This window comes from Pollicipes pollicipes, unplaced genomic scaffold (assembly GCF_011947565.3).
Source record: "Pollicipes pollicipes isolate AB1234 unplaced genomic scaffold, Ppol_2.1 Scaffold_5724;HRSCAF=6776_pilon_pilon_pilon, whole genome shotgun sequence".
Classification (NCBI taxonomy): domain Eukaryota; kingdom Metazoa; phylum Arthropoda; class Thecostraca; order Pollicipedomorpha; family Pollicipedidae; genus Pollicipes; species Pollicipes pollicipes.
Genome location: NW_023596746.1, coordinates 9,270,187 through 9,286,696, shown reverse-complemented (window position 1 = coordinate 9,286,696; position 16,510 = coordinate 9,270,187). Strand labels below are relative to the sequence as shown.

The 16,510-nt window shown below is 52.7% G+C and overlaps 1 protein-coding gene across 1 annotated transcript in view; it reads right to left on the bottom strand.

Moving 5' to 3' along the window:
- LOC119102462 (bromodomain-containing protein 1-like) overlaps positions 1-12,097 on the bottom strand; it is a 25,800-nt gene extending 13,703 nt beyond the window's left edge. The window contains 10 exon segments of the mRNA XM_037225832.1: positions 876-1,027; positions 2,520-2,659; positions 4,184-4,310; positions 5,064-5,384; positions 6,549-6,726; positions 7,599-7,669; positions 7,754-7,840; positions 8,369-8,556; positions 8,783-8,967; positions 12,012-12,097. Coding sequence (XP_037081727.1) covers positions 876-1,027; positions 2,520-2,659; positions 4,184-4,310; positions 5,064-5,384; positions 6,549-6,726; positions 7,599-7,669; positions 7,754-7,840; positions 8,369-8,556; positions 8,783-8,960 — 1,442 coding nt within the window. The 5' untranslated portion in view covers positions 8,961-8,967; positions 12,012-12,097.
- Between the last annotated feature and the right edge of the window lie 4,413 nt (positions 12,098-16,510).

The following is a 16,510-nucleotide window of genomic DNA, read 5'->3' as shown; positions in this document are numbered from 1 at the left end:
TGGGGCGACTGGGCGCCCCCGGAGAAGGGGCGACACTGAGGACCGCCGGGAGAGGGAAGACACTGGGGCCGCCAGAATAGGGGCGGCGCTGGGGGCGCTTGCATGATTAAAACGCACGGGTTAATACACCAGTTACTTTAGCGAACATTTTGCAAAATCAAAAACGCATTACTTCTCGTCCTACGACAGAGTCCGACAGCAATATACATGGCTTCGCATACAGCCGCTTCTGACGCATTCCGGGTACCGGTTTCGTGTACTACAGACAAGCATGTGCGCAGGTACGTGATTAGGCCTTCGAAAACTGTGTTTGTGGAAACAGGCAATTATCGTGTTAGGTCGATACGTGTCGGTTATACGCTTTTGTCTGCTACAGTGTGTTCCCTTGGCTACCTGTACGTAAATGCGCTTAAAAACTTATATTACTGTTCATTCATTTAAAAGCTTGTTTTTCATTTAACCAAAACATCTGTCTCGTCGTTACAATAAAATGATTAGTCAACCCGGGAACAGTTATATCACAAACAGGGTGCAATTTTGTCTCGCCGTTCAAGGACGCTTCGGCGGCCGAGTGTCGCTTGGCTGGATCGCACCGCTTATCTTCCCCCCTCCCCCCTCCCCCCCCCCCCCCACCCCCACTCCGATCAGTCGGACGCTTTGCTGATGACTACTGGTGACACAGCAGGGCGTGGTGGGTGACACGGCCGACGGAGACGGACGGTCTGCTGACCTGCCGGGCCGGCCCTGATCGATACTGACCGGCCGCGTCCGCTCTGATCGGTACTGACCTGCCGGTCCGGCTCTGATCCGTACTAACCTGCCGGGCCGGCTCTGATCGGTACTGACCGGCCGGGTCCGCTCTGACCGGCACTGACCTCTCGGGCGGTATGGTGGGCACGGAGACGACGGGCATGGCCGAGCGTCTCTCGGCCAAGATCTTGCGCGCCTTGCGCATCTTCTGTCGCGACTCGGCCTTTGCTTGCGCCTTGCGCGCCGAGTCCATGGGGCCCTCCTCCAGCTGGGGCTTCTGGCCGGCAAGGGACGCAAGCTCAGCACTGGCCAGCGCACCACGGCCCACCGCCGTGACGTCACCAGTGACCACGGTGCCATCGATCGCACGACCACCCAATATGTCGCTGAACGCATGAGGACACGGGCGGCCCGATATCACAGCTACATGGAACCTGCGGTCACGGGATCTCGTGGTCACCAGGACCACAAGACCAAGGGACCCGTGGTCACAGGATCCCGTGGTCACCAGGACCACAAGACCAAGGGACCTGCGGTCACGGGATCTCGTGATCACCAGGCTCACAGGACCACGGGACCCGTGGTCACAGGATCCCGTGATCACGAGGACCACAAGACCAAGGGACCTGCGGTCACAGGATCATGTGATCACCAGGCTCACAGGACCACGGGACCCGTGGTCACAGGATCCCGTGATCACCAGGACCACAAGACCAAGGGACCTGCGGTCACGGGATCTCGTGATCACCAGGCTCACAGGACCAAGGGACCCGTGGTCACAGGATCCCGTGGTCACCAGGGACCACAAGACCAAGGGACCCGTGGTCACAGGATCCCGTGATCACCAGGACCACAAGACCAAGGGACCTGCGGTCACGGGATCTCGTGATCACCAGGACCACAAGACCAAAGGACCTGCGGTCACGGGATCTCGTGGTCACCAGGCTCACAGGACCACGGGACCTGCGGTCACAGGATGATGTGATCACCAGGACCACAGAGCCACGAGACCTGTGGTCATGAGATCCCGTGGTCACCAAGGACCACAAGACCAAGGGACCTGCGGTCACAGGATCATGTGATCACCAGGACCACAGGACCTGAGTGCTGGTGACCACGGCAGTGCAACACTTACATTGTGCTTATGTTTTAAGTGAACGCCTTTATTCTAGTGTGACGCTCTTCTTCTTTTTGCCACGTGACAGTAATTTAGAAGCCGCCGTCGTTCGAAGCGGCGGTTTTGGCCTGTGCCATCAAATTGCAATATTTAAAATGCAGCTGGTTTCAAATTACTGAGCAGCCACCTTCTGCACTTCGATTTTGCGAAACTTTGACCTTACAACACAGGACCATACAGCAACAACCTACCATTGGGTAGCAATGCCATTAAAACTCACGACGTCGCAAGGAGACACACCACTGTTGATCAGAACGTCCCGAGCGACCAGTTCATCGGCGCAACGGCACACACTGGCCGTGCCCGGCCCGCTGATCTCCGCATGTGGCCGACATGACTGCTGGTGTCAGTCCGACATGACCGTTGGTGTCAGTCCGACATCGCTGCTGGTGTCAGTCCAGCCGCCACTGACTGCCAACTAGCCCGGCCGCTCACCGGCCCAACAGCACTCCACGCACACACATCTCACGCCGGCCGACGGCATGCAGGGCCTGTAGCCGGCGCGGCGCCGCACCGCCGTCCCTGACGTGCGGCGCCGCGCGGGCGGCCGCCTCTGGTGCATCGTCCGCTGTCGCTGTCGGGGCTCTCTCACCGCGTCCGAGTCGGCCGGTGTGTGGATGTCGCAGTAGGCCGCCTTCCGGACGGTGAAGGAGGTGCCCGTGGAGCTGGTCTCGCGCACCGCGTCGATCTTCATGTGCATGCCCGCCTGCTGCGCACACGTCACGTGGAACGCTGCCGGCGCACGGGCAGGGTCAGGGACCAGTTCTGGTGGGGAGCATGCAGGGTCAGGGACCAGCTCTGGTGGACAGCATGCAGGATCAGGGACCAGCTCTGGTGGAGGGCATGCAGGATCAGGGACCAGCTTTGGTGGAGGGCATGCAGGGTCAGGGACCAGCTCTGGTGGAGAGTATGCAGAGTCGGGGACCAGCTCTAGTGGAGGGCATGCAGGGCCGGGGACCAGCTCTGTTGGAGAGCATGCAGCGTCAAGGACCAGCTCTGGTGGAGGGCATGCAGGGTCAGGGACCAGCTCTGGTGGAGAGCACGCAGTGTCAGGGACCAGCTCTGGGGAGGGCATGCAGGGTCAGGGACCAGCTCTGGCAGAGAGCATGCAGTGTCAGGGACCAGCTCTGGTGGAGAGCATGCAGTGTCAGGGACCAGCTCTGGTGGAGAGCATGCAGTGTCAGGGGCCAGCCCTGGGGAGAGCATGTAGGGTCAGGGACCAGCTCTGATGGAGAGCATGCAGTGTCAGGGACCAGCTCTGATGGAGGGTATGCATGGTCAGGGACCAGCTCTGGTGGAGAGCATGCAGGGTCAGGGACCAGCTCTGGTGGAGAGCATGCAGGGCCAGGGACCAGCTCTGATGGAGAGCATGCAGTGTCAGGGACCAGCTCTGATGGAGGGTATGCATGGTCAGGGACCAGCTCTGATGGAGGGTATGCAGGGTCAGGGACCAGCTCTGACAGAGAGCATGCAGTGTCAGAGACCATCTCTGGTGGAGAGCATGCAGTGTCAGGGACCAGCCCTGATGGAGGGTATGTAGGGTCAGGGACCAGCTCTGACAGAGAGCATGCAGTGTCACAGACCATCTCTGGTGGAGAGCATGCAGTGTCAGGGACCAGCTCTGATGGAGGGTATGCAGGGTCAGGGACCAGCTCTGGTGGAGAGTATGCAGGGTCAGGGACCAGCTCTGATGGAGAGCATGCAGTGTCAGGGACCAGCTCTGATGGAGGGTATGCAGTGTCAGGGACCAGCTCAGATGGGGGGTATGCACCGTCAGCTACGCCAGAATGCAGGTCAAGAAATGGCGTACAGCTGAGCCAGGGAACACGTCTCGCAAAGGATGAGTAATGCCTGGCATCACCTTACTTGGAATTGATAACAAACTAATTACACAATAACAAGACGCGACCTCCGACGCAAGTCCGCACACCGGAAGGTTCGATCAAATACACCATTTCCGGTAAAGGAGGCGGCCATATCCTGCACTGACCACCCCTTGCTCATCTCGCCTTGCGTGACAGTACGCTGTCACGAAAATCGCTCGCAATTTCCAAGCATCACCAACTAACACTATACACACCGCTATCACGCAGTATCATCTTAAGCCTCAGACCGCTTCCCGAATTCAAGGGCTTGCGACGAAGACGACGACCATGCCAATGTCACGGTACGCACCGGGTCTCCTAAGAAAACAGGCATACAAACTCCCGGCACATGACCGGCGTACTGCGCCACGACGGTGAGCGCATCGCTTACCTGTGTAGCAGTTGGCCTTGTGACACTGTATGCAGGCGCCGACGTTACGCTGTTTGCAGATGTAGCAGGAGAGCTTCCAGCGGGCCGGCGGTATCCTGTCTATGCTGTCGATCGGCTCTAGAAATACCTGTCAGACACAGAGACAAGGCTGTCGATCGGCTGCAGAAATACCTGTCGGACACAGAGGCAATGGTGTCGATCGGCTCCAGAGATACCTGCCCGACACAGAGACAATGGTGTCGATCGGCTCCAGAAATACCTGCCCGACACAGAGAAAATGGTGTCGATCGGCTCCAGAGATATCTGTCAGACACAGAGACAATGATGTCAATCAGCTCCAGAGATACCTGCCAGACAAGAGACAATGCTGTCGATCGGCTCCAGAGGTACCTGCCAGACACAGAGACACCGCTGTCGATCGGCTCCAGAGATACCTGCCAGACACAGAGACAATGGTGTCGATCGGCTCCGGAAATACCTGCCAGACACAGACAATGCTGTCGATCGGCTGCAGAGATACCTGTCAGACACAGAGACAGGCGCCGTCACAGACCAGCGTCGCTTGGCAGGGACGCGCAAACCCGTGATCATATCGCCTGCAGCGTCACACCGAACCGCACCAATGGCTGGGGCGGCACCTAACACTACAGTCGCTTCAAGGATTGCGGCATATCTAGGCTTGATGTCATGGCTGGACTAGAGTGTATCAGCGTCCACAGGGCCTCACGGAACAGAGCGGCTCGCTCACACCACACGAGACGTCTGCCAACAACACTGCATGGACCTGAGACCCGGCGAGGCAGCAGCGTGTGCCGAGCCTCTTCCGGGACGCCGGCGCTGGTCGGCCGCCGCCCTCGGCCCGGTCCGCTCACGCCCTCACCGTGTTGGCGAAGCAGACCTCGGGCACCCAAAGGGCGCACACGACGTGCGCCCAGCGGTTGTCGTCGGTCTGCTTGAAGGCGCCGCCCTTGTTCGGGCAGAGGACGCAGTCGACGGCGCGTGAGGGCGACTGCAGGCAGCGACGGCACCACCACTGGCCCTCGGGGATGTAAGGCACGCCGTAGCACTCCTGGTGCACCGGCAGGTTGCACATGTCGCAGAACAGGATCACGTTGCTGTTCTCGCATTCGCCGTCCATGCAGATGCAGCAGACGGCCTCCTCGTCGATCGGCGCCGCGTTCGTGCCGACGGTCGTCTGCGCCTGTGGCATCGGGGCGGCGCGCTCTCAGACGACACCGGGACGGCATGCTCTCAGGTGGCATCGGGACGGCGCGCTCTCAGGCGGCATCGCGGCAGTGCGCTCTCTGGCGGCATCGGGGCGGCACGCCCTTGGAGGGCACCGGGACGGCACAATCTCAGGGGGCATCGGGGTGGCGCGCCCCCAGACGGCACCGGGACGGCGCGCTCTCAGACGGCATCGGGGTGGCGCGCCCCCAGACGGCACCGGGACGGCACGCTCTCAGACGACATCGGGGCGGCGCGCTCCCAGACGGCATCGGGGCGGCGCGCTCCCAGACGGCATCGGGGCGGCGCGCTCCCAGACGGCATCGGGGCGGCGCGCCCCCAGACGGCACCGGGACGGCACGCTCTCAGACGGCACCGGGGTGGCGCGCCCCCAGACGGCATCGGGGCGGCACGCTCTCAGACAGCACCGGGACGGCACGCTCTCTGGCGGCATCGGGTTGGCACGCACTCAGGCGGCGAAGGCCGCGGCCCGCCCACATGCGCACGCAGCGTACGGGAGCCGGGCACGCCGGCTTCGACGCATGAGCAGCGCTACAGTGAACTTAATGCCAAAGATAAAATACACGACCGGCAACAATGACGATTTCAGAGCATCCTCAGTATCAGTGTTGTCAGTGTCATCAGCAACCTCTGCTTACATCAGACTTCCGGCCATTCGCGGACATCAGTGGATGTTGTGCGAAACGTAACACCTCAACAGACCGAAGACAACACTGGGAGTATCGGTGTCAAAAACATACCCTTCGTCCAGCGAATGTTTCATTTCAGGTCCATTAAATGACAGGAAGACGGCATAAGAAAATTGCCAGTATCAAAACAAAGGTAAAGATAACGTTGCAAACCTATGTAAATTTGTGGGAGGTCGCAGAGCAAATATGGGCCCTGTGCCAAAAAAAATTACATATTCTTGGACTGTGCCCCACAATATGCGTAAGATTTCAGATGTCCACCCCCGGCATGTGCGTACGTCGACTAACTTGGCTGTTTTTCCTGTCTTCAATGTCCAGCATGCCTTTACCAGCGCATACTTAACGGGGCCCTGCTTGTCAGCGTTGTCCGTGCGGGAGGTCTCGACACACGAAGCTGCGCGTCATCGCCAGCCGCGCGGCGGCAAGTGTACCTGGAAGTAGCTCTCCTTCTCCAGCCGGTCCATCAGCATCTCCAGGTCGCGGTCCAGCACGGGCGGCAGGCCGCGTTCGCGCCGCTGCTGGTTAGTGATCTCCAGCCAAGCCACGTCCTCCTCGTCCATGTCGTACTCGACCTCCTCGTCCAGCTCGTCCAGCGACTTCTCGATGAACCTGCGCGGCAGCGACTCGCTGCGCATCGACGCCACGGACGAGCGTGCTGCCGCCGCCGGCGGCGCGGTGTCTACCCCCCTCCCCCTCCCCTTCCCCCCCATGGTACTCTCCACCAGCGTGTTGCGGCGCTGCCCGCCGCAATGCGCTTCAATGCCCCTTACAACGCCGCAGCCTGCCTGCCGATACCTGGCCTGGCCGCAGCGTGCTACGACAATCAATTCCCGCCCCCGCAAACGCATTGATAGCCAGACCGTGTGATGGCATCGCCTTGCAACCTACGACACACTTCAAAAAAGACCGGATGTGAGCGAACAGCCAAGCGGATCGCCACTCCCCAGAACCCAGGCCGCCTGGCCAAACAGCCAACAATTACAGCAAGCGTCCGAGACACCACTCACCTGACCACACGCGACGTCCAACCACGAACGAGCCCTCACGATCCCTCCAGACCCTGGGCGTGACTCTGAGACGACTCCGCCCATCCAGACCCCAGGCGTGACTCTGGGAGGACGCTACCCCTTCAGACTCTGGGCGTGACTCTTGGAGGACGCTGCCCATCCAGACCCCGGTCGTGACTTTGGGAGGACGCTACCCGTCCATGCCCCGGGCGTGACTCTGGGAGGATGCTGCCTGTCCAGACCCCAGGCGTGACTCTGGGAGGACGCTGCCCATCCAGACCCCGGGCGTGACTCTGGGAGGACGCTACCCGTTCATACCCCGGGCGTGACTCCGGGAGGAAGCTGCCCCTCCAGATCCCGGGCGTGACTCTTGGAGGACGCTGCCCCGCCTTCCCACGGCACTCGTGGGAACGGATCCCGACTCCCCACGCGGATGCCTGAGGTGGCGGCCGGTCGGCCAGCCGGCGCCCTCACCTGATGTAGTTGTTGGGCATGGGCGGGGCGTCGTCCAGCTGATAGTCGTCGGCGCCCTCGCAGAAGGCGGCCTCCGGCAGCGCGCGCGGCCGGCGCTCGTCGCCGGCCTGGCTCAGGTGGCGCGCCTCGCCGCTGGCGGCGCGGCCGGCGCGCACCGGCCCGTGCTTGGCAGGCGTAGGGTGTGCCGGCTCCGGGCTAGAGGGCAGCACCTGCGGCGGCGGCACCAGCGCCTCGTACTCGGCCTGCAACAGACATAGGAAAACTCGCACATGGCCTGCACCAGTCACACAGGGAGACTCGTACTTGACCTGTGACATACATAGAGGGCGATATTTGTACCTGGCCTGTAACACTCGAACTCCACTTGTACCAGTCACATGAGGTGACTTGAACTCAGCCTGCAGCAACCACAAGGACAGAATGGTGCTGCAGCAGAACAGCTGAGCGCCGACGTGGCCAGCTCGTGGCTGGGAGCCTAAAGCAGACTGGTCTGGCTAGGATTTGACTCGCTTTCCAGCAGTGAGGCTGGAGTGGATGGACAGCTGTGGTTTGTTCCAGGTCTGGGAAGTACAGATATAACGACCATCCAAAGATATGTCAGGGCAGACACCCAATTTGCTGTCGCGTCACAAGGCAGCGGAGACCTCGAAGCTGGCCCAGAATTATCGCACCAAATGCTCTCTGATCAGGCTTTACACAGGAGGAGCATTCCATTCCAGAACGTGCATGGGTACTGCATACTGTTACACTGCCAACAAAACCGTCAATACCTTGGACATGATGGTGAGCCTGTCGGAGATGCTGAAGCTAAGGGAGCAGCCATCGGCTTCATACTCCAGCATCTTGGTGGCGTCCACGTAGCTGATCTTGGGCTCGCGCGACACCTTGACGGGCTCGAAGGGTACCGGCGACGGCGACCGGTCCGCCTGGCCACGCCGGCTCTTGCCCTTCTTCCGAGCTGCGTCGACATCAAGGGCGTGACAAACTCAGTGGGATGTGCTGACGCCATGCAGCATCCAATAACAATGCATTAACTGCAGATTACTGCCCGTGAGTGAACGAGCATCCGCGTCGATGTATTACTGAGCAGTATCCCTCACTCTGTTGCAAAGTGCTCGTGCGCAAAATTCGCGGGCGGGATTAGTAAAACTTAATTACACAGTAATTGCTTGCTTATGACTTACCAGATTTTGAAGATTGTGTGGCAGGAGTAGCAACACTGTGGTCATAGTTGTCTAGATGGACTTGAATGCCGGAGAAACTCTTGTAGACCTTTCCACAGTTCTCCACTGGACACTCATATGGAGGCTTTGTTGCCTTCAAGTTATGAAGGAATGTTTCAACATCAAAGTCTAATGCCATGATTGCCCTGTGGACATTGAGCAGGCATTCAAACAACACATTTTAGTATCACGAGCTCGAGTGGGGGTGAGAGGTCAAACTGACCCTCCCCAAATGTTTTCCACAATAACTTTTGAATGGCACACCACAGCCGCGTCGAAGCTATGTGTAGCTGCAGGTAACGCAATAGCCCATATTGTAGTATGAATAAAATGTACCTTGTAAAGGTTGCTGACCTGTGGTAGGTCAAAGGCAGGTCATGCATATCAGCAAAGGCAATTTGCAGGGAAATGTTCATTCTGACATGGCAATGGAGTGTGAGATGAAGCCATAAGTCTTTGAGTTGGTTGCTTAGATGACTACATGATTAAATTTAGAACTATGGCCCATTTCATCCACCTTGGGTCATGCATGAGGGTCACACTGAGGTCAACAACAAACTGCCTTTTAACCAGAGAAGTTGCTTTGTGGAAAAGTTTTGGACGTTTCTATGAATTTCTTGAGCACAGGGATGTTAATAGGCATTTTGTTTGGACTTCATGAAGGTAACAGGAGGTTAATGACCCATGACACCAAGCAATCTTCTGCTTAAACAATGTTTTAACTAGGGTAGTCCTTGATGCTCATTTAAATTCGAATATGAACACCAGTCAGTTCCCATACTGGCCCACCTGCCACATGAATTTTGTGTCTCAAGCCCACTTAGTTTTTGTTACAAGGGGTCAATTGCCCTCCCACCTGAACATATCACATTCAACTGGCTGCCCAGGTGAGCGTTTGAGACCTCCATGGATCATTCAAACAGCACAGACATAAATGAGCACCAGCCAACAACAGCAAATTTCAGTAAACACATGACAACAAAGTGCATTCTACCATCACCATATTTTCGGAGATAGATGTATAACTTATACCCCAATGGCACATTGTGCCAGCCCAGGATGCATTCTTGGCCTGATCCAATCAGAACGAGCTGGCACGTGATTTTAGGACCAGCTGATCAATAGTGGTGGGCGAGCAGTCCCGGCATGGCATTGCACAGCATGAGGATCCTCAAGCATACAGCCTCTTTGGTCAACCATTCAGGACTGAAGCCTTTCCCAATGATAAACTCTGAAATCACCAAAGCATTAGCCTGGTCACCTGGCTGGAATGGTTATCCCAGCATCTCAGAGATGCTTGGGAAAGCTAATCCTTAAAGGGAGTGTCCCACATTTGTGTGGAGCTTTGAAATGAGATAGCCATTTTGCAGATGTAATCACAGTTCACAGCACTGCTCTTCCAAAAACCGAAAACCCCCTTGTTTCTGAGCTTGACACCTGCAAACTTATGCAAACTTTTTTGTGCAGACTTTTTCAACATCACCTAAGCATGCAGGACCCCATGACAATGTCATGAAATGCCACCAAATACATGGCTATATGGTACTCAAGGTAAAAAAACATGATCATCAAATTATTCAATTATTTGTGTCTGATGCATGTCAACACAATTTGTGGCATCAACAGACATAAGTTGGTTTCCAACCAAGCTTATGCGTTAAGTGCAAGTTGTGGACACAAATTACACCTTGTGCTACATAATATAGGGATTTGGGCCATGACACAAGCTATGATGGAAATAAGACTGGAAATCAAATGACTTAAGGACTGCTCCATGACCCAGCACGTGAAGGCATGTGAAAAATATGCAATCATTGGCAAATATTTTTATATTTGAATTTTTTATTTCTTACTTCTACATCTTTTTATCTTTTTTATATCTTACACTGTGAGAAGAAGCCAAAACACAAACCCATGAAGATAACATATCATGTCTAATGCTTGCCTCCATATCCTTAAATGTGGAATATTCCTTGTTAGAATGGAATGAATGACCAATGAGCTACCTGACTCCTTCCACTGGTGACTGGTCAGCTGGAGCTGCTGGCTGACCAGTTATTGGACTGAATTGTCTCAATGGGCTATCACCAATATTCTTTTTCATTTGTAGCCTTCTTATATAACATTCTGATTGTAAACACAAAAGAGCGCCCATGTCATCAACATGCTTCAACTTCAAAGCTTCATTCAGAATGTAACCAAAGAATATATTCGCACCAAATTTAATAGCTTTCTGTCTACTAATTAGTGCACAGAAGTCAGTCTGCAAAATGTGGCAGTTTTACAAGATCTTATTATGAAGGAGGGTGAGCAAGAATTTATATTTTGGTGAGATTTTGGAAATTTTGGGAGAGAAATTTCTCAGTTTGGGTAGCTCATGGCACTTTGGGGCAAGTACTGAATTGTGGTTGTGACCTGGCTGAACTGGAGGTCATAATCCATAAAAACAAGAGGTGTACAAAGACCCAATGTGCCACACTTGTCTTAACTGTGTGACAGTTGTCCTGATCATTGTCATGTTAGCCTGTGCTGCAATGCATACATCTGCTAGCTCATCCCCTGCAGCTGCAATTACAAATCCACCAACATAATTTGAAGTGCTTTGACAAAGTCATACACAAGCACAGAACTGTTTGAACACATCAGCTTGTGTGTTTTGTGCTGAACAGGTATATCAGCTGCCAAGAACTGCAAACCAGATAGGTCAGTGGTCAATATGGCAGCCATGAGCACAGCCTTTATTGTTCATGTATCAAACTGATGCTTTCAATATTCAACACACCATACAACAGTTGCGAGCAGAGCCTTTATTGTTCATGTGTGTGTACTGTTCACACAATAAATTTGATTAGGTTCAGGCTTAATGCCAAATTTGGTATTGAAATTCGGTGTGATTTTGACCCTTTCAAATGCAGTAGAATGGGTACATAGTTTGAAGATGCAAACAAGTCACCAGAAAAATCTTGGAGACCTCCACAGTCACTGGATGACTGACTCTACACTCCAAGCAGTGCAGCCAGCTGCCTCATTAAGGTGGCACAGAAAATAAGTATTTCGTGGATGAAATTCCACAGCGGGAAAACCTCAAAGACCCCTGGTCATCACATGACCAGTCCCACCACAGAGGAGTGGGCTGTCCATCTGGAATAGGATCACACCCGTCCAAGCATCTCATTGACTGGTCCCCCACCTTTCGCAGACCGGCACAGAAGCTCGCCGCTTTTTAAATGCACATTATCATCCACCGATAATTCATACAACCGCCGGCGAATAAAAGAGCTGTGATGGCTGCAAGGTGTGCGTGCTGTGGTGTTGAGTGAACGCCGGGATGTGTCAGCTAACTTTGTGACGTCACTGAAAACAGGTTGTATCAATTCAGCCCCAAATATAGCATAAGTGTTTTCATCATATTCTTTCGTACCTGGCTAACGGCAGAGCCGAGGGAAATGCAAATATTGTTGTGCTGGATGAAAGGTGCTGTGATAAATAAGCTAAAAGTATGACGTTACTGTGCATTACCTTGTATAGATTGACCTACGTTGAAGGCCGTGGAGCATCAACTGACGATATGATTACACGGACTGAACATCGGGCGTGACAAGCCATTTTCCACATTTGCCTTTCATACTTATCCTAACGCAAGCCTTCGAGTGCTCAATAAGGGCTCTGGCCCATCACTTATGTATGTGACGTCACTGGTTAAGGAGTTTGGACGGGTTTCATGCATTGACCTATAAAAGACCTGTATAGGTCAATGGGTACATTTGTGCTGCCTAACGACCATCCAGCATCAGCTGACGATATGACGTCACTGGTTATCGACCAGGGGCGCGCTCAGTTGAGGGAAAATTATTCAACGAATTCTTAATTCTCCGATAATCACCAACGGAGATTCTCTGATTGCGTTCGGCCGGTCCAGAAATTATTCCCCAGACTTGTCTCCGTCATAGTCAAACAAAGCGAAAGCAGGTTGTCCGTCGTGATCATGCTCACGCCATCCCACGCCAGATCGATAACGACCTGCACGTGTTCAGGTGTCTAACATTTTTCACCTTAAGACTTTGACGTAAGTTTGAAATAAGAAAGCAAGTAACCGGAGACCTGCCCCCCCCCCCCCCCCACCCCGCATTTGAGCTCCACTGCCTTTGTAGCGTTTTAAGGAAAATCTAACAGGCCAGGATTTTGGAAGTTGTTTTGACTCTTAACTGTTCAAGTCAACGGGAATTAAACGCATTGTGGCCGAAACTGATTATATCCAGTCATTTGTGTGTCTATTTCTTTAACTAGGCTTCTTTTAATCAAGCGAATATGACGTAATCTAGTCACATAATAATCATAATCATATGACATAATCATAACAATAATCTTGTTATTAGATTTCGGTTCTGAAAATGCGTCATTTACAATTAATTGCGTGAGGTCATCCCGTGACGTGATGTGACCTACATTCCAGCTTAGGTGCCTCACTGTATCCACCTCAAGACTTTGGCGTAAGTTGTGTGCACATTGAAATAAAACAGACTGATATTGATTTCAGCACATTTTACGCGGGCATTCTCCATTATATCATAATTTAAGATTATTTATGACTTTTTCTTTGCCGTCCGTGTAATTCCGAGCAAAGGCTCCTCATTTTTCCTCGCAACATTGCCATGCTCACCGGACGGATTTCTCACACGCACCAAACGGCAATCACGGGATTCCCAAGCCTAGCTTGCATAGCAGCGAGCGCCGTACCTGACTCAATTTGATTATGAATATAATTTTAGATGAATATATATATATATATATATATATATATATATATATATGTATATATATATATATATATATATATATATATATATATATATCTATCTGACAATTGGATGAATTACACAATATATCATAATTAAATATAAAATAATTGAAATAAGATGAATATAATGATAATTCTAGGTGAAGTTCCCGTATGGTGTTTGAAGTTACACATTCGCACACTGACGTCGTGTAATGCATATTGCTACGAGCACCTTTGTAGAGATAGCGGCTGTACTCATCAATAATCAACCTCACAAAAGATAGAAGCTCTTTGGAAGTAGTACGCATACCGGCAATAATATGTTTGCCTAGATTAACTATGCATACCACTGTCAATGACGGTTGTTGGCTAGATGGCCCACTGCGTTGACCTGCAGGTAATTGCCATCGAGGCAATCCCCTGTAATAAACCAACTAACTGGGGCGACTGCAAATGGTGGCGAAAACATTGGCGCACCGACATTACATGAGCTTTTACGAAACAGATGCTTTCGTCCTAACATGGGCAGCAAACGTCACTTTATTGGGATTCCGCAGCCAGTATTCATACGCTCACACTGTCTCATCCATGCTTGTCATCGATCATATTCGGGAGAGGCCTGTAGGGTAGTCATTACACGCCGTCTGCAGCTTAGGTGCAGCGACTAGATCCCCCTCAATTGCGAGCGAAACCGTACATCCATACACCGCGCATACCTCGGACTTAATCTCCAGTAAAAAGCAGCCACCTGGTGCAAGGCTCGCCTTGTCATCACCACGTTGCACCCATCTTCTCTCGTTACAGAATAATGCCCGAATCCCTCATCGGCTCATAAGTGAGAACCTCGCCTTCTTGAGTCGCTGTAATGATTATAATAACGGTGCTCTCAGCTGACCGAATTCACTGCCGCTGCTCAGGGTCAGTTACTCAGGGTCATCTTAGCAAACCCCTTTCTGAGGCCGCATGTCAGTCCACCAACGGAAATAATCAGCTAACTTTTCCGACAGCCCGATGCCCTTTTCCGGCTTTCACCTTCTAGGAGTCGCACGAAGGCAGCTTAAAAGTAAATCTCAAGTTCTGCGAGTCGCGAGTCCATCAACGGTACCGACACATGCTACCGCAATCTCACTTACAGCCAGCAAGGTGCAAAAAATGCGTCCCCTTCATCTGTGAATCGCGGAGAGATCGACAACAGCCAACTTCCTAATTTCTGTAGGGAGTGGGACTTTTCAACCCGCGGCCAGATACCGCCTACCGCGTCTCCATCGCTCCCCGCGAGGAGTCATAACTCAAAGCATCTGTGACGCATTTAGCCCTTGGTGACAAAGATCCTTTCATTACACTCGTGGAAAATTCAAAGTAGCTCCAGGCTGTACGCAGTATGTGAGCTGTACAAGATCATTATTTGACATATACACATGGACGTGACCACGACGCGTCCACTCTCACAGTACAGAATTCAGGCTGCAAGTTGCTCGTTGGCGTGCTATTTTCCTCGAGACTGTTCACTGACACGCGTAAAGCAATACCAGGCAGGGGTCAGCACGCCGTTTAACAGCACAAAGTAACGGCATATTTATGCATTAGAAATGCCAATTGCTATGATACGACGCGAGCACGAAAGGAATGCACGACATATGACGGATGAGACTCTATGTGCGAGTACGTAATCTCAAAAGACCTACAGAACGCATATTCTAACTAATCTAAAAAAAGAAAAAGGGGCCGGCATATCAAGGTCGTCGAAGGGTTGGTGATTTCTCCGCCGGGCTTACATTTTCCCGAGGTGGAGGCGTCGAGCGCCCGGCCGTCGGCGCGCCACGCCGATGTGATCTTCCATTAACGTGTTCCTCTCACTGGCACTGTACCTTTCGCACGCGCCCATATGCTGGTCGAACCTTCTTCTCCAACGAGGTCGGTGTTTCTAAAGAGTTACTCTCCATTGATCGTCCTGGCGCATGTCCGGAACGAGCGCCCGGGCCAAACGAAACAAACAAAAACTGTACTTGCACACTGAAAAACAGCGTGTGGTCCGCGTCGGATAAATACGCCGCGTGCCACACGCATAGGCTGCCTTGTGTAGCAATCATCACGCGTTACCTATGCACGCAACGATTATCGATCTGGCACGCGGTGACGCCTAAAGGTCGAAGTTTTGGGTGTCTTTTAAAGAAAAACTGATACACACCACATTATCACAGCTCCGCTACTTTTATAGCATGCTTTAAAAAAGTCAAAGTGGTCAGAATTTTTTACGTCGCTTGGTGCCGTGTTAAAGTCAACGGTAACTTATTCAGTGTGAACGAAACCGAGCATTTCCAAAAATTGGGTTTATAACGTTTGAACTAGGCGTTATTCGATCAATCCAGTGGCGTCATTCAACCCGTAACTGCATTTCCTTTCTGGAGATGTGTCACTTATAATTGTTTGCGTGAAGTCACTCCGCGACCTGACGTGACCTACATCCTAGTTCAGGTGCCTAAAGTTGTCTACCCCAAAACTTGGGCTCATTTGTGTGCACAGACTGGTATCGGTTTCAGCGCATTGGGTTGCCCTGGTTAGCAATTATCACACGGAAATATGCTTATATATATATATATATATATATATATATATATATATATATGTGTGTGTGTGTGCGTGTTTGTGTGTGTGTGTTGCGTGTGTATATGTAAGAAGCAGCTAGCGGATCTCAAAAATGCTATGCATTTGAGCCACGCAGCACTTCACTCTTGCTGGCCTCCAACAGCGTACACAGCTCGGTACCCTGCCCTCCAAGCCACGCGCCCCTTGGCCGTTTTTCCACGTAGGGCCCTACATTCAAATATTAAAATCCATTGTGCAGGGCCGCAGAATAGTCCAGTGTACCCGAGCAGGTGAACAGATGGGGGGTTCGACAAGTCCATGAG